The sequence below is a fragment of the Onychostoma macrolepis genome, chromosome 07, assembly GCF_012432095.1.
Source record: "Onychostoma macrolepis isolate SWU-2019 chromosome 07, ASM1243209v1, whole genome shotgun sequence".
Taxonomy (NCBI): domain Eukaryota; kingdom Metazoa; phylum Chordata; class Actinopteri; order Cypriniformes; family Cyprinidae; genus Onychostoma; species Onychostoma macrolepis.
Window position 1 is genome coordinate 15,523,473 of NC_081161.1, and position 25,209 is coordinate 15,548,681.

The window sequence follows — 25,209 nt, forward strand, 5'->3', positions numbered from 1 at the left end:
AATGTTACTGTATTAGTATTAAACTACTGATATAGATTCAAAGGTCTAGTGTCTGTGTGCTTGTGTATTTTGGGGAGCGTGGATCAAAATGCATGAAAACCTAGAATAGGTCAAAGTGTGAACTGGGGAATATCAACCCATACAAACATTGTCAAACACACAAATGCAGTAGATACACATAGTATCAGGATGAATCTCACAACATTCTATGAAGACTGACACATACATAAACATGCACGGCAGCCCAAAAACTATTTTTATGCATATCTATAATTATATATCTCCAGACAAAGTGAACATCTTATCAACATTTCAACACATGAAATTAAGCAACCAACTGTACACTTAAGCAGGGCAAGAGCCCAAACCGTAGCGAAGCAGAACACCATTTAAGCCTGATCTTGTGGAGTACCCAGCTAATAATCGTTAGTTTTCTTCTGGAGGTTGAGTACAGCCCCAGAGCCCCAGCACATTAAACTATAATGAAAGTATTATTTTTCAGCCTGTTTCTGTTTATAGCTTTTTCCCTCATTATCTGTGCCTACCAAATATGTGGGATGTGGATGGGATGAAAATATACTGATTATACCCACAAAAAGAAATTTGAGAACAACTCTGGATGAAAGGGAATGCAATTTTGGAAACATCTTTTTTTAAACAGTGACCAGAAAACATACAGCTGTTTTTTGTCCAGAAGAATGTGAGTGAATTCACTAAATAATTTTTGCCACTGCATGCATTTCAGCTCAAAAGCTTTTCCACTAATCATATCCAATCCATATTAAAATGACACTAAAGTCTCTAAAAGCTGCAATTGCATTATTATTGTTGTTTTATGTGTCTATTATTGTCTTATTTAAGCTATATATTTTCTTATATGTGACCCTGGACCACAAAACCAGTCTTAAGTCGCTGGGGTATATTTGTAGCAATAGCCAAAAATGCATTGTATGGGTCAAAATTATCAATTTTTCTTTTATGCCAAAAATCATTAGGATATTAAAGATATTTGTTCTATGAGGATATTTTGTAAATTTCTTACCGTAAATATATCAAAATTTCATTTTTGATTAGTAATATGCATTGCTAAGAACTTCATTTGGACAACTTTAAAGGCGATTTTCTCAATATTTTGAGTTTTTTGCACCTCAGATTCCAGATTCAAATAGTTGTCAAATATTGTCCGATCCTAACAAACCATACATCAATGGAAAGCTTATTTATTAATTGACACTTAAGACTGGTTTTGTGGTCCAGGGTCACATATAGTTCAAACTGTTTACTCAGAGCAAATAGTGCCATGAAATTGGCATTCTTTTCAGGGTAAACCTTACAGATTATTCAAAAGTTAGTAATATTGAAAATGAAACGGCTCCTCCTGTCTTTTCGTCTGTATTACTATTCAACTGTAACGGTATGTTACTATGGTTACCAATGTTTATAGGGAGCGCATTAATATGGAACGTGATTAAACTGATCTGGAACTACCTGTGCAGTTAAACGAATTTAATCAGCACCTGCCAGCCAATCAGAATCGAGTATTCAGACAGACCATGGCATAAATGTTTGTGAACATTGTCTGTTTACCAAGACAGCAGTAATTCATCGATAATTAGTCTCAAGTATGCCATATTACAGCGGTCAACGACATCTCTAGATAGCGCTCAGAATCAGATTCTACAAGATTGATGCAAATTGCATTTAGCACAATGTTTGTGCACGTCCGTGCTGTTATTTGCTACCTGAGTAATTAATTTATAATTCCTTTAGTGAAATAGGTGTTAAATGCATTGTAAATAGTGAGTGCAAACTAAATGGTGGGTAAATCAGTGGGTGCAATTTATTTGTAGTGAATCCTGCCTTCTGTATTTTTTTGTGGTCTCTGTGCATGTGAAACTCCAAAGCGAGTTTAAGTCCAGAGATACTTTTAATTTCAATGGCCGCAAGGCATTCCACTTCAATAGTGATTCTTGTTTTTGCTTTCTTTTTAATGAGAAACAAAATCAAATAAATAACTGTGAGTGGACAAGCAGGAGGTGCTCATGAATAAAGCTGCACAGACAATGTAGAAAAGGAGTTAAGAATATTTTGCTGAATTTTGCTATAATACTTTTAAGCAGTATTTGTCTACTGAAAACTTGAATAAACATCTTCCTTCATTTAAAAGCCTTTTTTTGTAGTCCGCCTCTCTTTCCTCACACACAGGTCCAAAATTAACTTTTTGCCAATGGCATGAAGAATTTTTCAGTCATAAATATTTATCTCCATACATGAGATTTTGCAATTTTATGATACTACACTCTTAGAAAAAAAGTTTATTCGGGGTTCTATATAGAAGCCTAGGGTTCTTTACTCAACTCCAAAGAACCCTTTATGCCAAAAAGGTTCTATATAAGGAGAAATAACCCTTTTTAGCACAAAAGGGTTCTTTGGGCTGAACCATGCTTTATGTATGTTTACACATTAGGCTATTTAAAATTATTATACTACATTATATTTGTGTTTTTATTTCAATTTTACTTTGACACCTTTATTCTGAAGAAAATAAACTTAAAACATCTGCACTGAATCAACCTATTAATTTATACCAACAAACTGATCAGGTATAGCCTAAATACATGTGTAGCAGTGTATAGCAAACTGGACAGTTTTATCTATTTATTAAAAGGAACACGCTAGTCTTCAGCACACTGACATGATTGCAAGTTCTTTGGTTATCATGTGATGCAAGATGCCGTGCAGCTCTTTTATTGACGAGCAACATGCTCATATCAAGTTTCAGTGTTTCAGTTAGATTCTAAAAGGTTATTCTTGTAACTCATCCCTCCAAACAGATGCATAAAATTATCTTTGACATAAACGGAAAACAATTTGAACGTGTATCTATGCGCTGATCAGTTTTGTCCCGTCTGCACAGCGCCGTATTTCAGTCGCGCGCCTCTAGCGAGAGTGATCACAAATACCACTGTTAGCAGGGGATAATCGCTACATTTGGGGTAAAAAAAAGACAGAATTATGTATTGCGCCAAGAAGGTTGTCTGTTCGTTCACACAGGCACGAACTGATTGACAGCTGCCTTTAGCTGAGCTTTTACTGATTACCTCCATTAATCAAAGCGTTCAGCACGGTCGTCTGTAAGTGACGTCACTTCCCAATACAAACACGCCCCCTAGTATAGTCCCGCCCCCTCACATTGATTGACAGCTTTCCGTGTAGACATGGGAAATTCAAATGCAAAAGGAATTGCGATTTCATTTGAGATTTGGCAGGTTACATGCGCGACGCAGAGAAAGTGAAAAAGCAAATGTGGTAATTAATATTGCTATTTAAATATGACAGGCTCATAACTGGTAAGACATGGGAAATCCCTAAAGTATCTTGATAAAACTGTTGTGAATTGATCAATAATGCTGGCGAGAGTTCTTGTTATAGCCTAACGTAATATATATATATATATATATATATATATATATATATATATATATATATACACATACATACATACATATACGCATATATTTTTTTATTTGCCCTGTAGAGTGTATTGGACCTATACGTATAGGAAAAGATGAAACAAAGTTTCGGTCAAATCGCCGTCAGACTGCAGTTATAAACATGAATTCAAACCAAGAAGAACAAAGAGAGAAGCAGATGGGGATGTTTCCTTTTTTTCCTGTGGATAACTGTGAGTATTACGGATAGCTCTGTTAAAGTTTTAGCACCATCTTATCAGAGTGATGGAAAGTGGAAGTCAGAGGAAACATGACCAACCTGCTACAAAACAATAACACAAAAGGTACATTTACATTATTTTTATATACGTTATTTATCCTAACAGTACCAACTGAAACTCATCAATCAGCTAATCTTAAGTTACTGATATCTTTTTTTCTTCTTCTATTTTCCACCTTTTATCATGCAAGTTCTTATGATTGATTGATAAATAAATAAATATTTTGCACTGTCACTGCAGGTCTAGACTCTGGAGTGCAGCATTACTTGTTTGGTCATCTACATTCAGATGAAAACACCACACTTCTCTCTAATTCAAGTAAGTTTTAAGATTTGATTTAATTGTGAGAGACTCTTTTCTTTTTCCTGTTGTACTGTACTCTCCATAGGTCTAATAAATGTTTTTCTGACTTGTATCCCCGTCTTAGGATGTCAAGCCTACTCATCGCAAAGAGAGTTAGCATCAAAATGGATGTGTCACTGACCAATAACACAGAGATACCAGAAGTATCTGTTTGCTGTCTACTTTTTGTTCAGTATGGAGCATCCAAAAGCCATCACTCAGTTAATTTCAATCAGCACTATTTAGCCCTTCCCAGTGCTGAAATTGTCATGGGTCCTTTGTTTTTTATTGTTTAAATGCTTATCTGAATGTAAAATTAATATTTAACACTTATAAATAAATAACTAAATAAAAAAATAAAAACAACAACAATACTACAGTTAGTCTTTTAGCTTCCTTTTCAGAAACATGTGGTTCACCATCTCTCATGGGTTATAGAACTGGGGAAAGTTGCAACGTACAAAAAAAATAAAAAAATAAATACTACTACTAAATACATTTCATAGGTTTATAGGGGAATGTGGAGTAAATACTTGACATTTATTTAAGGTGAAGGGTAATGACCTGGTGGTGAGATGCAAAATAAGAGTGGCATTAATATACTATTTAATGACAAAATTTTGACATTCTAATTTTACTCATGTATTTATTTAATTTTTTATTTTTTTGCAAGTTAACTTTATTTGTGCAAGTTAACATATATTTGTGACTGACATGTTGGATGGGTGAGTAAGGTGGAGGGGGTTGAAAAAACAATATTTCTAAAATGGAGAGTGCTATTTTAGACAGGTAAAAATAATAAAAAAGTATAAATAAATAAAGAAACTGTTGCACTATGAATTGATGTGTTATATATTGCTTGTCATTGTAAATGCTAATAAAAGTGTCTTAAATGATCACACAACTCCTTGATGTCTTATGCTTATAGTTATTTCAGTTTTTCTAGTGATAAAGTAGCTATTTGAGCTGTTTAAGTCTTAAAATTTAATTAAAATAAAACAAAAATTAGATCCAAAACATGATCCCATGATGGGAACCCCTAAAGGGTTCTATATAGAACCTTTTTTTCCAGGCTACAAAGAACTTTTGATTGAACCCTTAAAAAAGGGTTCTATATGGAACCTTTTAAGGGTTCCATTTATGAAGCGCCTGATAGAACCTTTTTAGGTTCTATATAGAACCTTATAATCTTCTAAGAGTGTACTACTACTACTACTACTACTACTACTACTAATAATAGTAGTAATAATAATTATTCTCCCCCTATGACAACGTAATTATTAAACATTTCATTTGTAACAAACAGGACAGGCCACTGTGTCAGTGGCAGCATCATATACGTATGTGACCGTGGACCACAAACCCAGTCATGAGGGTCAATTTTTCAAAATTGAGATTTATACATCATCTGAAAGCTGAATAAATAAGCTTTCCATTGATATATGGTTTGTTAGGATAGGACAATATTTGGCTACTATTTGAATATCTGGAATCTGAGGGTGCAAAAAAAGAAAAGAAATATATATATATATATATATATATATATATATATATATATTGAGAAAATCGCCTTTAAAGTTGTCCAAATGAAGTCCTTAGCAATGCATATTACTAATTAAAAATTATATTTTAATATATTTACGGTAGGAAATTTACAAAATATATTCATGGAACATGTTCTTTACTTAATATCCTAATCATTTTTGGCATAAAAGGAAAATTGATCATTTTGACCCATGCAATGTATTTTTGGCTATTGCTACACATATACCTGTGCTACTTAAGACTTGTTTTGTGGTCCAGGGTCACATATGAGATGAATCCGCCCTTATGCTTTGATATCTTATCTAGTATTCTGCTTGGACTCTTTCTCTTGTTGTGGTTTAATGCACCAGTAAGAATGAACCTGAGTGGAACTTTTATTGTGTAAATTCAGCGTAGATTTCTGCATAATTATCCACAGATGCATAGGAATAATTTAGCAAAGCCTGTCTAGAACAACACAACAATCCCAAAATTACAATGAGGGGAATGTCCACTCATGATGAATGCCCCACTGTGCAATTCACACACAAGGACAACGACACAAGCAATCAATACTGGTGTCAGCAGCTACATAAATTTCTGTAATTTAAATATTCGCACATGCTCTCACCTGTGATCTGCATATAAAACACACATGCCGTTTTTGCCTGTAGGCATCATTTTATTTTCAAACTGCGAACTCATAATTAATGTCTGCCACTGCTATTGAGCCGAGACACCAAGCGAGAAGTTGAGAGCATGTGATGTGTAGAATATCTAATGTCTTGCATGGCAAAAAGGAGTGAGAGAGGGGAGTGTAACTAAGAGAGAAGGTAAGATTGCGATTAATTCGCTGAGACATATGAAAGCCTGAAAAAAGTACAGCTAAATGTGTCCCTTCTCTGTCCCTCCAACAATAAAATAAAGCAATGAATAATGAAGTGAAGTGAAAATGTAATGTAATGTACTGTGATTGCTTGAACGTAAAAAAAAAAAAATCATAGTTATTGCACTACATGCATGTTATTTTAAGTCAGGATTAAAATTAAGCACTCAGTAACAGGGGTCATGAAAAAGGTTGAAGACCCCTGCAATGAGCAAATATTGCTTACTTGTCTTATTCTCAGTATAGACAGCCACTCACCACAGGTCCAGGGTCAAGCATGTGCTGTTCAAATCGAAGAGGTCAGAGAGGACACATGTCACTCAATACTGATCAAAGATCAGCAGGAATGTGTTAATGAGCCTTTAACACCGGGGCTGACCTTGAGTGGTCGAAGCCACATCCTTCCCACAAACAAACACACATACACACCTCTGCATTTTCTGCATATCCGACCGAAAAGGTGTACACAATACGTGCACGCAGATAGAAAAGCACATACTGTATGTACTGAGGGGACAAATCCATGTTTCCAATAAACTAACTTTTACCTCTATTTTCTAGCTCTTGTATTTCATCTGGGTTTCACCCTCAGCCTGCTGTTCACAGAAGCATTAATTATTGGCTTACCGCTTTTATCTGCCACCCCACACTCATGAGTCAGAAAACACATTCAGGAGATAATAGGATAATAATGAAAAAAAAAAAAAATCTGAAGTAATAAATACAACATGAAAGAGACAATGAGGCCAACAGAGACACAGAGAGAGAGAGAGAGAGAGAGGGAGAGAGAGAAGCAGCAATAGCAAAGGACTGTTATGAGATCAAGAAAAACACAAAATAATTTTGGACAAGAAAATCACAACTACAGATTGCTCTAGATTTAAAGGGAAAGCAATGTTGAAACATTTTCTCCTACACAAGTTTAGTGTGTAGTACAGACATAACTACAGTAGGATCCAAAAGAAATCATTCTGAAAATCTGTGATTTTGTTCAGTTAAACCTGCAATAAACAAAAGGTTGTAGTGACATTAAAATAAAAGAAATATGTAACACTATAACAGTAATATTTCAGATTTTGTAGTCACTAATCGAATAAGTAAATTTGTGAAATTGATCGTCCTGCCTCAATTTATGCAGCAAATGATTTTTTTTAAATGATTATGCTGACAATTTTTTTTTAATGCAAAAAAGAAAAAAAGAAAAGAAAAGCATTTTCATGAATTTTGGACCACACTGCACCCTATACCTGTCCCAAAAAGTGTAAACACTGTGGTTCTTGCAAACATGTCAGATTTCGGCTTTACTAATGGTGTGACTTAGGGGTGGAACTTCCTGTTTCCAGTTGGTTCAACTAGTGGCACAGGAATAACATATTTCAGCTTTAATATAAACATTTATAAAAATGAAAATCAGTTTATTTCCTGACAGCCATAAAGCTTAACAACAGCTGTCCATCAAAAACTATCCACACTGCTTTCATTAAGGCCTTCAAGTGCTAAATAAACAATGGTGTTAGCACTCATTTTTTCTCATGCCTCAAATGAAAGAAAAAGGGAAAAAATAAGAAAAAGAGGGCAAAGAACATGCAGAGAAATGGGATGGAAAAAATCAGTCTCAGGAGGTGATAAATAATGGCAGATGTACACATTTTGGGGGGTGGTTATTGACTTTTTGAATATTCATATTTGCTGCCTATTATCTGCAAATGAAGGTCATAGATTGCTGGATCCCAAATGAAGATTCCATCTTATTTGCACTCTCATGAATATGCATGATAAAACCAAACTTCCAGACTTCCAGCCTTACTTTTTAATAAAGGTGTTTACTTATTTGCTCATGTCATTCAGTGCAATCAAGAGGATATGAGACAGAGAATGGTAAAGGTCAGATAAGATGGAACATTCCCTTGATGGATGAGCCATGAATAAAATGTTCAAAAAATTAATAAATAAAAGCTGGAGTTTTCTCATACAGTATGATTCATTTTTGAAAGCCACCTCTGATGTAATTTTCATCAGTCTCCTTCAGGAGCTGTTCAGTGGCCAACAACCTGAAATGTGTGTGTGAGCACGCATGAAATGTTTATTTCTTAGTTTTCAGTCCAGAACACACAAGACCACACTTCTCTGCGGATCTGTGTTTTTCCATTATCGATGAGGCTTTTAGGCATTTTTCTTTGATGTCTTCTGACCACAATATTAAGAGGGTTTTCTTAGACATTTTAATTAACATTGTAACAAATCAAGCACATTTGTTGAGTGTGGGTTTTCACAGATACCTTTTAAAAGAACTTAAACCTACTGTAAAAATCGTCAAAAGTAAAAAACAAAAAAACAATCAAAAAAAGATGCATAAAAAGTAGTTAACAACAACAATTTTTGATGAATAAAAAGTAGCAGTATTTATTTATATTTAATTTGTAATTTTTTTTTGTTATATTATATTTAATATTATTAAAAATAAGAGTATTTATTTGAAATAGTAATGTCTTCAATTTAATGTTTCCTTGCTGAATATAGGTAACAATTAAAATTTGAATTGGAATAATTGAAAAAGATTGAATTGCATTTTTTATTAAAAATAACAATAAATAAATAAATACATACATAAAAAATCTTACAGACAATTTACTGTCAGACAATTTAATGTCTTAACCACTTTTGAACAATGGTGTACTTCAAAATTGACTCTATATACTTTGTTAGTGTAACATGGGTTTTGGGTTTTGTTTCTGGTTAAGGTTTTCATGTCTTATTTTTATATTTTGCCTTGTTTCATGTTCCTGTCATTTGATTCCCTTGCCCTCATGTTTCTTGCCATGTGCTCCCTTAGTCTATGTGTCATGTTGTGATTGGTTGTTCTAGTCATGTGTCTTGCTCCTCATTGGTTATTGTCTTGTCGTGTGGTTCTCAGTTATGTTTGCTCATTGGCTGGTTCTTGTCATGTGACCCTTACTGTTTGCTATAAGTAGCCCTCATATTGCCATTATCTCTCTTTGTGTATTGGTGTTGTAACCCTGCTGCCAAGCAAGTTTCCCCTAAGGATGTTTTTTTGGGGGGGCTATAGTACCCAAGCTCCTGAGGATGCGGAGCTTGGGGCAGGACTGATTGCCAGTGTGGAGGATCCACCTCTGATGTCGGTGCGCGTGGCTGGCATCTCACGGGCCTGTACACTTTCAAGCTTCACAGCTTCAACACACTCAAGCCCAGCAGGCATCCCACTGTCTACTGTGCAGCCCGTGATGGCAGTGGCTATTTTGAGTGTGTGGGCTGCACACTGCACTCCAGAGGCCTCTCCTGTCCACGAGTCTGCTCCAGAGGCCTCTTCTGTCCATAAATCTGCCTCAGAAGCCTCTCCTGTCTATGAGTTTGCCTCAGAGGTGGCGGTGTCCACTGCAAAACCTCCCGAGGCGGCAGTGTCCTCTTCTGAACTCTTTGCCTGTCCTGCCACGGCCATGGAGGACACTTCTGAACTTACAGTCTGTTCTGTCAAGGACATGGAGTCCGTTCATGAACTCTCTGCCTGCTGTGTCACAGTCAAGTGGTCTGTCCATGTCTCTGCTCCACCCTGGCTTCCTGCTTTTCCGGCACCACCTGGCCATCCTGCTCTGCCTGCTCCGCCATGGCTCCATGCTCCTCTGGATCTGATCTGGTGGACTTTTGCTCCACGGTTTCACTGTCTGCCACTGCTCCATGGTCCAGGCCCACCTGTGCTCCACAGCCTAGACCTGCCTCTGTTTCACGGCCCTGGTTCACCATGGCTCCACTGACCAGGTCTGCCATTGCCCCATGGTCCAGGTCCACCACTGCTCTGCGATTCTGATCCTGTTCCCCTGCATGGGCCTGGCCCTCCATTCCTCCCCCCATTCCGCCTCTACTATACCACCCTCCTGGACTTTTTGGGTTTTGTTTTGGGTGGTTTGTGAGGGCGTCTGGAGCCTTAGAGGGGGGGGAAATGTAACGTGGGTTTTGGGTTTTGTTTCTGGTTAAGGTTTTCATGTCTTATTTTGATATTTTGCCTTGTTTCATGTTCCTGTCATGTGCTCCCTTAGTCTATGTGTCATGTTGTGATTGGTTGTTCTAGCCATGTGTCTTGTTCCTCATTGGTTGTCTTGCCATGTGGTTCTCAGTTCTGTTTGCTCATTACATTACCCTTACTGTTTGCTATAAGTAGCCCTCATGTTGCCATTGTCTCTCGTCGTGTATTGATGTTGTAACCCTGCTGTCGGTGAGTCTATTCAAGTGAAGTCTTTTGAATTATGTTTTGTTTTTATGTAAATAAACTGCATTTGGGTTCTCACTTCAACTCGCCTTCAGTGGACCATTCGTTATAGTTAACACACATTGCTAGTGTTGAGGTGAAAAATAATCCATGCAAGTTCTTTAATCAAAATCTGAATATTTGCTTCCATTTTGGAATGGCATTGCTTCTCTGACGACGTCACTCTTATCCTTAACCACGGCTCCTCCAACTTTTAGTTTGCTATGAGTTAGTGGAGTTGGAAATACGTCACTATACTGAAATAAAGTTGGCAGCAACTTCCGGTTCACAAGGACTTAAAGTCAGGTAAATGTGTATTTGGACAGGTCTGCAAGATAGAGCAGTAAAAGCGTGCAAAGAAACCAGCACTTCACTATCTTTATCAGAGCACAGCATGCAACTACAACAAAGCCCATTTCCAGCTCTTATCACACAGAGCAGGCCCCAGCACGGAGCTCCACCCTAAGGCTCATTATTCCAATCATATCAAATACAAGCAGGCATGGCTCCTCACAGCTTAGGTTATCCACATTGTTTGATGATGCACAGTGGAGCTCAGCATGGAGCTCTGCTATGGGCCTCATACTGCACCTCAGGTCAGAGTGAATCGGCCTGAACGTTGAGCTGCACTGTGAGGCACAGCTGATTGAAAGCAGAGGCCGCAGCCTGTTGCCATTCTCAAGTAGCTGTGCTGGATTTCACTGGCCTGCAGTATGCTGAGCTGGGAAATATGATTGAAAGCAGGTTCTGTAAAAAGCTACAGGCAAAGAGAATTTTTACACTTGTTAAATTGCTTTACAAAATACCTAGTACATGTTTTAAATGCTCTTAAGACAGTCAGCACAACAGCAGTGTGGACTAAACTAAGGATTATTTCGTCTTTGCTTTGATACAAAATGCATTCAATGACCACCTAAACTCAAAACACTAGCAAAACCCTATGCAACTATAAAACTGTTAAAAGCTATGTTTAAAAAAAAGCTAAGAACAGTATTTTTACAACAGAATTGAAAATAGCTGATGCTAAAAATTGCCAACATGAGAAAACTGTATTGTTTGACTTACTATGCTGCGCCAAGTCTAACGCAACCAATTTGGCTACACTGTTCAGACATAAGCAAAATGTCAATTTTTTACATTTCTTGACCTGTAGGTGGTTCTGTGCTGAAACTGTGCAAGTACCCTCAGGTCATACTAGTAATAATGACAGACACCAAGCTGTCATCACATCACACCAAAGCACTGCAGAGTTAAAGCCTCACGTCCATTTTTGCATGCTTTTCATTGAATTCAATGAATCGTCATAGCAGCCCGTACAGAACTACGTCATTTTGACAGGAATCTCAGAACAGCCTGATTTGAGAAAGGGGATTTTAAAATAGGGATTTAAAAAAAAAAACACTGGGTGGATTTTTATCATTATAGGACGGATGTGTATACACACTTCCAACACACATTTATGTTCAAACAACTTGTAAAGTGAATTTTGCATCCGATGACTCCTTTAATAGCTCTCACTCACTGGGGAGGAGCAGTTATGAAATATGGTTCTTGCAAATACTTTTCAGCAATTTCGGTAATAAATATGCATGCAAATTACAGCAAAGTGCAACAGTTACTGTACGGCAGTGGTCAAAAAGGATTTAAACAGTGAATTTTGAATTGATCCCATCTTGCAAACTCAGAGATGTGTATTCGAACGGCAATTAAAATATCAGAGTGTTCGTCAAAAAACAGTAGGTAATTCAGCCAGGGATTTTTACAAGAGTGGTGGGAGAAAAACACAGACATTCTGGATTCGGACAGCAATAAAATCACAGACTAACCCCTAAATGTTGAAAATACCTTACGTCCCCATAAAAAACAATTACCATCCGAATCAGGCAGCAAACTAATGAAGAACCAAAACCAAAGTCCTGCTTTCGATTTGCTTTCATTAACCTTTCAGAAAAATGTATTGGCTGATGAGTAATTTAAAATAAAAATGTGACCCTGGACCACAAAACCAGTCATAAGTAGCACAGGTATATTTGTAGCAATAGCTAACAATACATTGTATGGGTCAAAATCATTAGGATATTAAGTAAAGATCATGTTTTATGGAGATATTTTGTATATTTCCTACCGTAAATATATCAAAACTTAATTTTTGATTAGTAATATGCATTGCTAAGAACTTCATTTGAACAACTTTAAAGGCGATTTTCTCAATATTTTGATTGTTTTGCTCCCTCAGATTCCAGACATTCAAATAGTTATATCTCAGCCAAATATTTCCATATCCTAACACATATTTATTCTTCTTTCAGATGATCACAATTTAAAAAGGGTCCAGGGTCAAATGTGTAATTTAAAACAAAATATTGGCTGATATATCTGTCTAAAACTACTGGAAAATACCTACAAGAAAAGAAAGAAAAAAAAAAGAGGGGAAAAAAGAAAGAGAAAAGAAAAAAGCGGCAGCCTAATGGTCTGCACATCCAAAGGTTGCATGTGGAGTTGTAAGTAAAGGTCACCCCAGAGACTTACTGAGATTCTGCTCTGTCATCATTGTGTCCTTCAGGAAGGCTGTTAACCTGACTGCTCTAGGGGAACCGTTTCTGCAATTAGTGTACTCGGATGACAAATGTCTGCTAAATGGCAAATAACAACACACACACAGAGCCATAAAGACCCTCATCACACCATACTAGAGTAAGTCATGTAAGCTTAAAAAGCAACACCTCAGTTTATTGTAGAGCATGTTTTCAGAAAAAAAGATGGACAAAAATACGAATAAAAACAGCAGAGGGTAAAGCTCCAGTGCAGAACTACATCCACCAGGAGCCATTACATTTAATGAAATCCTTCTTTGCAATGCCCTAAGCACATAAAGCCAGCGGCTACTGTTCTACAGACCTCCAACAGATTTTAAAGGAAATACAATCCCACTAGGGCTTCCATTTATATCCTGATCTAAGAATAACTTCATTTGTCCAAACTGTACAGCAGAGATGGTAAAACTGGTCTGGGATCAGCACAGAAGAGTGTCAGAGGAGGATGACCTCTGAGGTCATTTCTGTGCTTTGATTTATGATGCTAGAGCAAGAGTTTGGGGGAAGGAAGGTAAGGATCAATATAAACCGGATGACCCTCAATAGAGCGACCAGTCTGAAACAGAGAAGAGCGACTCAATTCATATTTCAAAGAATGTGTCAACAAATGATGAAAAATCTCAATGGAGCATTTCCCTCTTTACGAACATAAATTCACTGTCAGCAAATGATGCTGTAATGAGCTGGAAGAAAAAAAAAGTGTGTAAAAAACCCCCCAAAAAAACAATGAAGTAATGTTAGAAATGATTGTTTGGGGAGGAGAATGTTCATCTAATCCAGCCAGTCATATCATAAGAATATGCATATATAAACAGCTGCTTACCTCAATCCTGCAACAGAAACATAAAAACAAACCGATAAGAAAGAACAGGGAAAAAATAGACAAGACAGATGAAGGATGAGAGAGAGTCTAAACAAAAGCCAGAGAGGATGAGAAAGAGAAGAGATATGACAGAGAGAAGTGGTTGCACAGAAGGATAGGGAAATAAAGAAATGGAAGAAAAACATGAAGGAAACTGAAAGAAGAGGAAAGGGGAAGGGAAAGGTTGTGAACTAAATCACAGAAATTGATAAGGGTATTAGTGTCAGAAAGAAAGGTGAAATAGGTTTTCTGGTCATGGGTCACCAAAACGCTCACTCACTTCTGACTTTAGCCTTTCTACAACCTTATTTCTCTTAGTTTTTAGGCTCGTTTGCAGTTTATCCTTGTTTCTGTGTCCTCTTCTGTCTCAAACAGCGCAACCCAAAATAAAGATCTACTGCAGCAATTTAGAGACTTTGTTGAACAGTCATTACTCAATATGTGGTGGGCTGCCCAGAACACACAAACACTATTACAACATATATACATCCACACAGATAAGCACAAAAACCCTGGCCATATTTCACTCCAAAATCATGAGAAGTATAATATAATATGAAGCCTGTTAGGACCATCAGGATTTTTGCACATTATTTTAACAGTTCTCAGTAATGTGAAAGGAAATAATGATAAATTATTTAAATTATACAGTTTTTTTTTTTTTTTTGTAGTACCTGATATTTAAATTTAATGTAAAATGTGTTATTGGTATTTTATGTACTGATTTTAATTTACACAAATTTACATTAAACAAATCTTTGTTTCTGGGCAGGACTATTTTCATTACTAATTGCTGGCATTACAGTAATGAGAATTAAGGGGGAAAATGTGCTTAATTGTGCTTAATCATGTACAAGATATCTTAATGGTTTCCCCAGACAGATTAATGAGATTAAATGTGGAGAAATTGGAGACTTACTGTAAGTCTCCTGCTTCTCAGCATCTTGCTCCTGATAAAAATGCTCCAATAATCTCTAACGTTAGAGTTTTAGAAGAGATCTCAACAATATCTCAATCTGCGCTGAGATTTGTCAGGATGTCAAATATAAGGTCAGTATATTTCAGTAGAAATTCAAACTAGGAGAGTCAACAGCAGCATTGATGATAACTGTGTTATTAAAAAATGAAATACTCGCATCATGTTTTCAAACAAACAATATAGTCCTCTCTGTCCACATTCATTTTATAGCTCTATACTCACATTTTATGCTGAAAAAAAAAAAAAAAACAGGAACAAAAAACCCTGTACACAGTTGTATACAACTAATAAACACAGAACTAGGAAAGAGATGGATAGTTTGTTACCGTAAAGTAAATAAAAGTGTAGAAAAATAGAATATAGAAAGGTCTTTTCCCTAAGACCACATTTCCATTTCTTTCATTATAATAAGCATGCAAAAGAAATTACAGTGTTTGTATCAAATCAAAAACAGTCACACTTTATGACATTAAACAGTAAACAAACAGAAACCACAACGAATGGATCACATTAGCGTATAAAATGGAATATATTATTATCTTTCATACGCACGCACGCACGCACGCACTTTGTGGAGCAAAATATGTACAAATAACATGTACAAATATGACTGCATTACAGACCATCTATATTTCCCCATGTAAAGGAGGCAGTATAATATCCATACAAATGACAGACTAATTTTTATTATATATTTCAGTAAACCCTTTGCAAATGTACGATGGCAGCACACGCAATGAGAGCCGATTCAAAGCAGCACTGTCAACTACACTTGACAACTCTGATATCTATAATGTATGAGACTCCATTTCTGTGGTGAGGAAGTTGTGCTGGAAAACAGAAAGATGCGTTTGTGTGTGTGTATGTGTGTAGAGGAAGAATGAAAGGAGCGCTATCAATCATTTGACTCATCAGTGCGTTAATGTCTGCGTGCTTGTCAGCATGGGTGTGTATGTGTGTGTGCGTGTGTGTGTGATGAGATCAGGCTCATCTCTATGTCATTATGGAGCAGCTCATAGGTTATCAGGGGAGGTGAGAGCTATTTATAACGCCTCTTTTCTTTTCCTTCCTCTCTCTCACACTCTTTTTCTCTCATACACATGCTGTTCCTAACACATGTTCTCTCTTCCTACCATCTCTCTCTCCCCTTGACCAACTTCTCAAGGTGGGGTGGCAGACAAGCATTTATCCTAGACACTGTACTTTATGACAGTCTGCAAAAAACATGCACCTACGTATGGATGCAAATTCACATGCATGCTAAATGTCTTCACACACTAGTGATATTCTGGCCTACACATTCATTGTGGAACCAATGAAGCACATACATCAAATAACCAATCAAAAACAGTCGACACATCATTTTGTGTAATTCACTGTCTTCAGGCACCAATTTATGATTTACTTCTTTCAGGAATCACATTCACATCGACTGAACATACAAAATCTCTTTCAGGACTCACTGACCATTAAATTAGTACTGCACTCTCACTAGTGCTTCTGTACGTACAGTAGTACTAGCACTACTAGGTTTGTTGATTTGACTTAAACAGGGAAAAAACAGCTTAAGCTGTCTGGAAAACAGTAGCTGGTTTGTTGCTGGTCCAAAGTGACGGTTAACGGTAAGTTCCCCTACTACATACGGTGAAAAACTGTATTGGACATTACATGTAATTTTACAGTAAAATACAGTTTTACCATAAGTGAAAATGAACGTATAATTTACAGTGAAAAAAACGTAAATTGACAATCCCAGAATTCCCTGCTTACATTTCATATTTGATGCTTTTTTGTTGAAATAACTGTTTCTTCTTATTTTTTTTTTTCTGATCTGTTGTGTACATTAGCGTTGTATGTTACATATGATGTTGTTAAATTAATGTTTATTGCATTATTTCAGTTACCATGATGGTGTTTACTGTTTGTGTGAATGAGACTGTGCACCTTCTACAGTATATATGTTAGTATTTTCCTTCTCAGTTTGTGGAAAAGCTACTTGTGATAAGCTGCATGTGACTTTCTCATCACCACCTGCTTTTGGTGGTTATCAGTGTATTACAAAGTTACTAAACAAATTTCAATACTTCAATGGGTTGGCATATTAACATTATATCAGTTCATGAAATATGGTTTTATCTGTATTAAATCTGTAAAACCTAAAATGTTGCTACCGTATATTTTACGGTAAAGTTCTAGCAACCACAGCTGCCAGTTTTTTGCTGTTAATTTTAAAGATTTATTTTTTTTTTTTTAGTGTACAGTTTGACCTAATGCAGTGGTTTTCAACCTTTTTAACTTTTTGGACATTTTTGACAAAGACCCAACATTGTCTACAACAATATTTGAATGCACTCTAGCACTGTTTTATTATTTATTTATTTATTATCTTGATTTAATGTATGGGAATTCCTTGTAAATAAACAAATAAATGAATGAATTAAAAAAAAAAAAGAAAAACAGATCTACCGGGTTTAAAGCAGGTTAAGATTGGACCAGCTAGAAACCATGTAAATTAACTCTGAGTGCAGCTGCAGTGTGTGAATGCAATTATTGCAGATTTTGTACATTTGCACACAAGTGCTCTTCAGTGCTCGACTGTTTAAGTAATTGCAGTGTACATAGTGTTTGTGCTTCCTTAGAATTTGCTTTGCATTGGTTCTTAACCTTTTAACTTTCTTGACTTTTTTGACTTATTAACAAAGGCCCATCATTGTCTACAATAATATTTAAACGCACGCTAGCACTATATATATATATATATATATATATAAAATTATTTTAATGTATAGATAGTCCTTTTAAGTAAGTAAGTAAATAAATAAATAAAACTTGTCTACCTGAGAGCAGGTCAAGCTTGAACCAGCTAGAAACCAAATAAATTCAGCTATCAGCTATCAGATTGTCTTAACTCTGAGTGCTACTGTAGTGTGTGAATGCAATTATTTCAGCATATATATATATTTGCACACAAGTGCTCTTCATTGCTTGACTGTTGAAGTAATTGCAGTGTACATAATGTTTGTGCTTTCTTAGAATTTGCTTTGATAAAAAAAGCACCTAATAGAATATAATAGCAAATGTAAATGTAATATCCTCCAGACATTCTGATTCAGAGAAATGAATGGAGCATATACACACAAACACAAATCTATGATGTGTTTTTGATTTGCTATTCATTTAACGCTTAACATATGCCAACTTAACATTTTGGAAAATAGCTCAAAACAAGCTATAAATCTAGCAAAAAAGCTATAAAATCCTCAACATCTTTGGGAGTTTATTATGTGCATCTTGAAAATGTCATTACATAATTGGTCACTCACTCAGTGATTTCCTCTGTAACAGTATGTTCCACCTGCAGTCGGGAGTTCACCTCGATGAAGTAGTGTTTTCCATGTTTGTCCACCAGGAACTCCACTGTACCTGCATTCTCATAGCCCACCTACGGAAAACATTTAAGAGTTGTAGTGTTTGCAAGAAAAAACATTTAGCATTGTGAGCATATGTTGTTTACGAACCACCTTAAACCTCCTTATCACACAGCTCTACTAAAATTAGGTCAGTTGGAAGTGAACATCTAGTTGAGTAAGTCTCTAGCCTCATAAGTCTCTAGTTCACGGATGGGCAGCTTCAGAGTTTATTTCCATCCCTAATCAAACACACCTGACTGTATAATTTTTTCTTAAAGAGTTTTCAAGTGTGTTCGATTAGGGAAAGAGCTAAACTCTGCAGGATGGTGGCCCTCCGGGACCAGAGCTGCCTATCTCTGATATAGTTCAAGCAGCACTGTTCTCTGGAAGGCATCCAGTAAAATCGGTTGCTAAGTTAAGACATGATACAAGAACCCAACACACAAGCTCCACAGCATGCAATAATCAAAAGATGCTTTCTGTTAGAAACTAGAAATAGTGGTAACAATGTCAGATATTTTGGTATGGAAATTGGGAGAAGATGAGTAAGTTTGAGAACTTTATTTACATGTGCCGGTATTCCCAGGGGCTTCTGCTTGAGCTCCCAGAGGAATGACAATTTGAACCTAACATGATGAGCAGAGATTTAGTTTAAAAAGCCCAAACTTTCCCTTTTAAATCTCTCAAGCTTGTAGAAAAAAGAAAAAAAAAATCCTCAGGCGATTGGTTAATTCTGCTGAACAGCGTGGTGCCAGTGGAAGGAAGCAAAGAGGCTTCTGGTAAAAGCCATGAAATCAGCAGGACCGCTGGTCTTGACACCAGTCAAAAACACAACCCATGGAGCAGGAGATGTGCATGAGATATAGAGACAGATATCCTAGGTGAGATGAAGACAGTCTCATATTAAACATAAGAGAAGAAAATACAAGAATCCACTAAAGTCTGCAACTCTCTTCTCTTTTTCTGGTGTCTTCTCTCTCACGCTCTCTTTCATAAACACTCATTCAGGCTACTTGGATACACTGAAGGGATTGAAGATAATCCGGTGCCAAAATTCACTGTAATCTGATCCAATTTCTCCCCACAATTCAGCATTGCCTACTAATCCCACATTGCAATGAGCTTGCCAAAAGCAGACGCTCACCCACACAAACAACACAAACACAAATACACAAACACACATATAATTTCAAACATAGCTTTGTAAACTCACTCTGACATATTACAATATTTACCACATATACATGGACATAAATCCACACTTTTAGATGCTTTACACAAACAAACAGACTTTTAAACTGCTGTGACGCTGATTTGACAAAATTAATTCACTCTTTTACTCAGCGCCCGCCCTTTTTCCATTCATCCCTCTTTCCCGCATCCCTCCACACCCCATGCCAATCGTGCCAGGAGGATTTGAAGCTCTTTAATCTTAACCGACTAACATGACCATGAGAACAGGGTTCAAACTGATGTCAGCTAAACCACTAGAGAGAGGGAGGGAGAAGGAACAAATGAATGAATCAATGAAAAAAACATATGGGTGACTGAACAAACAAATAAATCAATGAATGAAAAAAATAAAAAATGAATGAACTAGTGAATTCTGAGTTAAAACCACAAGGGTTTCTGTCAATTTGTCAATTTTTTAGGGTGCTGAATTTGTAATCTGTAATCTGTAAAACCGTTTCTCAATACATGCACAAAATACATGCTGATGCCATTGCTAATAGATTAAACTGCACCCACAAAGTGATTTATCAAGCCTGAATGTTGCTTCAGAACCTGCAACTACATGTACAAATTGATACCACTGGAAGGCAAGAATTGATCTGATTCATGTGGATACAAATGTAACTACAGTCATAAATGGAAAATTGTGAGAATATGTTGATTTACCCAATGCTGCTGGTCTTCTGACATGCACTAATGTGACATGATTTTTTTTTCCATAATAAACTGATTTATTTAACTGATTTATACATACGTTCATTTAAATAAATATACTATAACTGACTTGTATATAAAAAGGAGTAGAATGCATGCATATTTATCCAATAAATCATATTATATGTGTCTATTGTTCTATACATTAATAAACATCATATAAATGGACATTCTTAAATCATACATCAGAGTTAAATAACACTGTAAAATCAATCCAAACTCAAACTAAACAAACAACAACAAAACCCTGACATAGCATAGCTAGAGAAACATAATAGTTTTTACACCATTGGTTCTCAATCATTTTGACTCCAAGGTTCACCTTTATCCAAGACAGTATTCAAAGGCAATCGTATCTAAGATAATGTGTACGCCTACCTCTTCGACTTCTGTTCTAATAAAAATAAATGCAAAAATATGGTGTCTGTTAAATGTTCTGCTTCTTTATTTTTAGTATATGTTTTAGTATTTTAATTAAGATTATGTTAATATAACTGATTTATAAAATGGTTAGCTTCAGTCTTTGATTCTGATTGTTCAACAGCTGTGTTTTATTCATGATAAAGAACGGCTATGACTATTTCACCCAACGGCTTTGTGTATCATTGCAAAACACCCTTAGCAACCACACGTTGCAACATGTATTATGTGATTCAACAAAAAATAACTGTTTATTATTTCTTTAATAATTTATGATTGACCCCTGCTGGCCTTATGTTGCATCATTCACCTTTATCTTCACACTTCACGCTGTCAAAGAAAGTCTTCTCATACGAAAGATACTTCTCTTGGAAGATACTCTGCTTTGTATCATGCCTAACAACACCCTTCAGCCATGACTTATTCACAATGCAGCATGGTCTCTCATACCTTATAATACCTTTAAGACTTATTGAGGCCCCACTGGAAGTTGGGTTTACATCTACTTTGTACCTGAAAATAAGGCCTTTCCTTTAATTATGCTGTTCAACTTTACTCAACTACTCACTCTTCACTGTCCTTACCTGTAAAGCACCACAGAGATCTCAACCAAAATGCTGATGCTAATTTTATTTTAACCTGTCACATCATGTCATACCTTTTTGCCTCTTCACCTCATACGGTCTACAAAATTACAAATACATACAATATACTGTAGATTAAGCTTTATAAACAGTATAGAAGAATCTGTACCAGTCAAAACCTTTTATAGCACTGCAAGATACACTACCATTCAAACAATTTGGGGGCAGTAGGATTGTTATGTTTTTGAGTCTAATGTTCACCAAGGCTGCATTTATTTAGAAAAGAAAGTCAGTCTTCAGTGTCGCATGAAATTTCATAAATAGTTCTAATATGCTGATTTGGTGATTAAGAAACATTTCTTCTAATTATCAAATGTTAAAAACGGTAGTGCTATGCTGCTTAATAATTTTGTAGAAACTATGATGCATTTCTTCAGGATTCTTTGATGAATAAAATGTTCAAAAGAACAGCATTTATTTGGAACAGATCAATTGGATCAATTTAATGCATGCTTGCTCAATAAAAAAATACATTTGAAAAAAAAAATCTCAACCAATCTTGGTTAATGCAAAACTTCACCTGCTCAACAGTCGGTGGTCATTGTTGTCTTATTCTCCTATTCATGAGATGCCATACATTTTCAGTAGGAGACAGATCTGGACTGCAGGCAGGCCAGTCAAGCACATCTGCTCTGTCTATGAAAACATACTGTTGTTGCTCGTGCAGAAAGAGGCTTTGCATTGTCTCACTCTAATAACCAAGGAATTCCCTGGAAAAGTCGTAATTTTGTGGCAGCATATGTCTTTGTTCAATCTTAATATATGCCTCAGCCTTAATGGTACCTTCATATGTAATGTAATGGCACCTTCTACATATGTAATGTCGTGCCCATGGGCACTGATGTACCCCATACAATGACAAATGCTGTTGATGTGGTCTGGATGGTCTCTTTTGTTTTTGGCACAGAGAACTCAATGTTTGTTTTTTCCCCAAAACAAGCTGAAACATGGACTCATCTGACCACAGCACATATTACTGCTGTCTTTTAGACAGTGAGATGAGCTGAGAAGAGCTTGGGCCCAGAGAACTTGGCAGCATCTTTGCATAGAATTTATGTAAGGCTTTGTTTTTGAGTAACAAAGATTCAAGCTGCATTTCTTAACGCAGAGACAAACGGTTTTCTGAAGTACTCCTGAGCCCATGTGGCTATATTTAACACAGTAGCATGAAGGGTTCTCACGCAGCGCTCGAAGGTGATGCACATTCAGCAAAGGTTTCCTGCCTTTCCCTATGCTGACTGAGATTGACCTGCTTATTTTGGAATGTTTCAAAACAGTTTAACTTGGATAATCTTTTCACTTTCATTTTATCTCTGTCTCAACTTTGCAGGCATCAAAATTAATTTATTGCATTTTACAAAATGTTCCAACTTTTTGGAAATGGTACATTTACGCCCCAAACAAGAAAGGATGGCTTCGGTTAGGTTTCTTCAGTTTTTCAGGAGATGAGCAGGAATGCTAACAGATAGCTTCCTGAAGATGCTACAGACCTCCTTGACCTGCAGAAGTGTCGATATACCTCCCTATCTCTTTTCTAATCCTTTCACCTCACCATTGGATTTCTGGTTTCTACAAAATACTTTTGAGGTGAATTCAATAAACTTTATTTTGCTACTTCCCTTTAGGATGCAGCATCAAATAGGCAGGTTATAACGAGTTCCATAAGGAGGGGCCTGATGAAAGGACAGATGGTGAAGAGAAGAGAAAAGAGTGGGGGGTGGGGAGAGAGCGATGCAATCAGTGTCTTTTTGATCAGACGTGTTTGCGGTGACACATGTGATTATAATCGGCTCTCAAGTGGCTGCTATGGTGACCATTCACCTACAGATATGACCCAGAATACGCCAATGAGAAAAATAGAGATTGGGTCCAAAGCAGATGTGAACACATGATGAGAATACAAAGAGAAGTAGAAAATCACTATGGTTATTAGCACACATCATCACTGTTCAATCACTACCGGCAGCACGTCAGAGCTCCAGACGTGCTCAGACTCAACTCGCTGCTTTAGTGACATCTAGAGAACACTTTATGTTATGAACTAATGAAACCATTTAACTGAGTGTAAGAAAGTATAATAAACAAGACAAGTTCAAATAAAACTTGCTATTATGAGGATCTGCTTTACTGTTTATAGATTTTATATCTCAGTGTTTCAGACAAAAAAGCAGATGGCAGATTTTCTGTTCGGAGTACATTAGAGAAGTACTCACACAAACAAGGCCTTTCATGCACTACAGTGAGCATTCTGTGAAAAGCGCAATATTGGAAAACCACTGGGTTCATCCCCTCCTTCAGATCATCCCACACTGGACCAAAGAGTGAAGGAAGAAAATAATCTGTTCAACTGTTTTAAAGAATTAAAACTTTGATTATGATTCAGAGCCTTAAAAACAGAGTTACATAAAAAAAAACAAGCTCACTGCAAGTGTGAACAAGTGAGGGAGGAAGTAAATGAGTGTGTCTGAGTGAGTGAGTCAGTAAGCGAATGAGCAAATGAGTGAGACTGTGAAGGAGTGAGTCGATGAATGAATCAGTAAGTCAGTCAGTGGAAAAGTGAATGAGTCTGTGAGTGAGTGAGTGAGTGAATGCATGATCAATTGGGTTTGTGAGTGATTCAGTAAAAGAGTGAATCAACGAGCAAGTAAGTGAACAAGTTAATGAGTCTGAATGTGTGTGTGTGTGTGTGTGTGTGTGTGTGTGTGTGTGTGTGAGTGAGTGAGTGAGTGAGAGTGAGTGAGATATTTAGTGACTGTGAGCGAGTCAATAAATGAGTCAGTAATCAAGCAAATAAGTCAGTGATTGAACAAATCAGTGAGAGTGTGAATAGGTACATACCAATTTGCATACTCATGCAATAGTATATGCCATTTTGTTGTATAAATAGTGTGAGTTGTGTGTTCACACTGAAATTTCTAAAAAGAAAAAGTACACTTCAAATACCTGGATTATGCACTTATTTAACAACAACAACAACAACAACAAGTGTAAAATGTTGGACACTTCATGCACTTCGTCAATTAAAAGGAAAGGGATGGGCTATCAGAATCTGTGCATAGTTCATAGTTCATATCATTTGGGAATAAGTATAACTGAGTGAGTGAGTGAGTGTGTGTGTGTGTGTGTGTGTGTGTGTGAGAGAGAGCAATTGAGTCAGTGAGGGTGTCAGTAAAAGAATGAATCAATGAAAAAGTCGGTGAACGAGTGAATAAGCCTGAATGAGTGAGTGAAGGGGTCAAGAGTACTTCACAACTGTACTTCACAGCTCTTTAGTAATCTTCAGGCATGATAACTGTTGTCATGGCAACACAGACAATGACAAATAAACCAGAATAAAATAAAAAAAAATTCTCATTAAATCTTGCTATCTGCTCATTGATCTGGCTCATCATTTTTCTCCATTCTCAATTCCATTCCTTATTTGTAACCTTTCATCCACTCTATCACCTTAATAGAGGAAAAATACTCTCTCCCCTTATCTCTCTGGACTGTAATTGTAACAGACATACTGCAGCTAAATGCAGTACTTTGCTCTACAACTCACTCTTCGCCCTACTGCTCTACTTCTCAATGCTTTGACATCCCCTCCCTCTTCCTTTGCTTTGTA

The 25,209-nt window shown here is 36.5% G+C and overlaps 1 protein-coding gene across 3 annotated transcripts in view; it reads right to left on the minus strand.

Moving 5' to 3' along the window:
- Positions 1-25,209, minus strand: part of pcxb (pyruvate carboxylase b) — a 176,032-nt gene that overhangs the window by 128,740 nt on the left and 22,083 nt on the right. For all 3 annotated transcript variants that reach the window (XM_058781442.1, XM_058781443.1, XM_058781444.1), the window contains exon 8: positions 18,505-18,623. In XM_058781442.1, the coding sequence (XP_058637425.1) occupies positions 18,505-18,623 (119 nt within the window). The remainder of the gene's footprint in view (positions 1-18,504; positions 18,624-25,209) is intronic.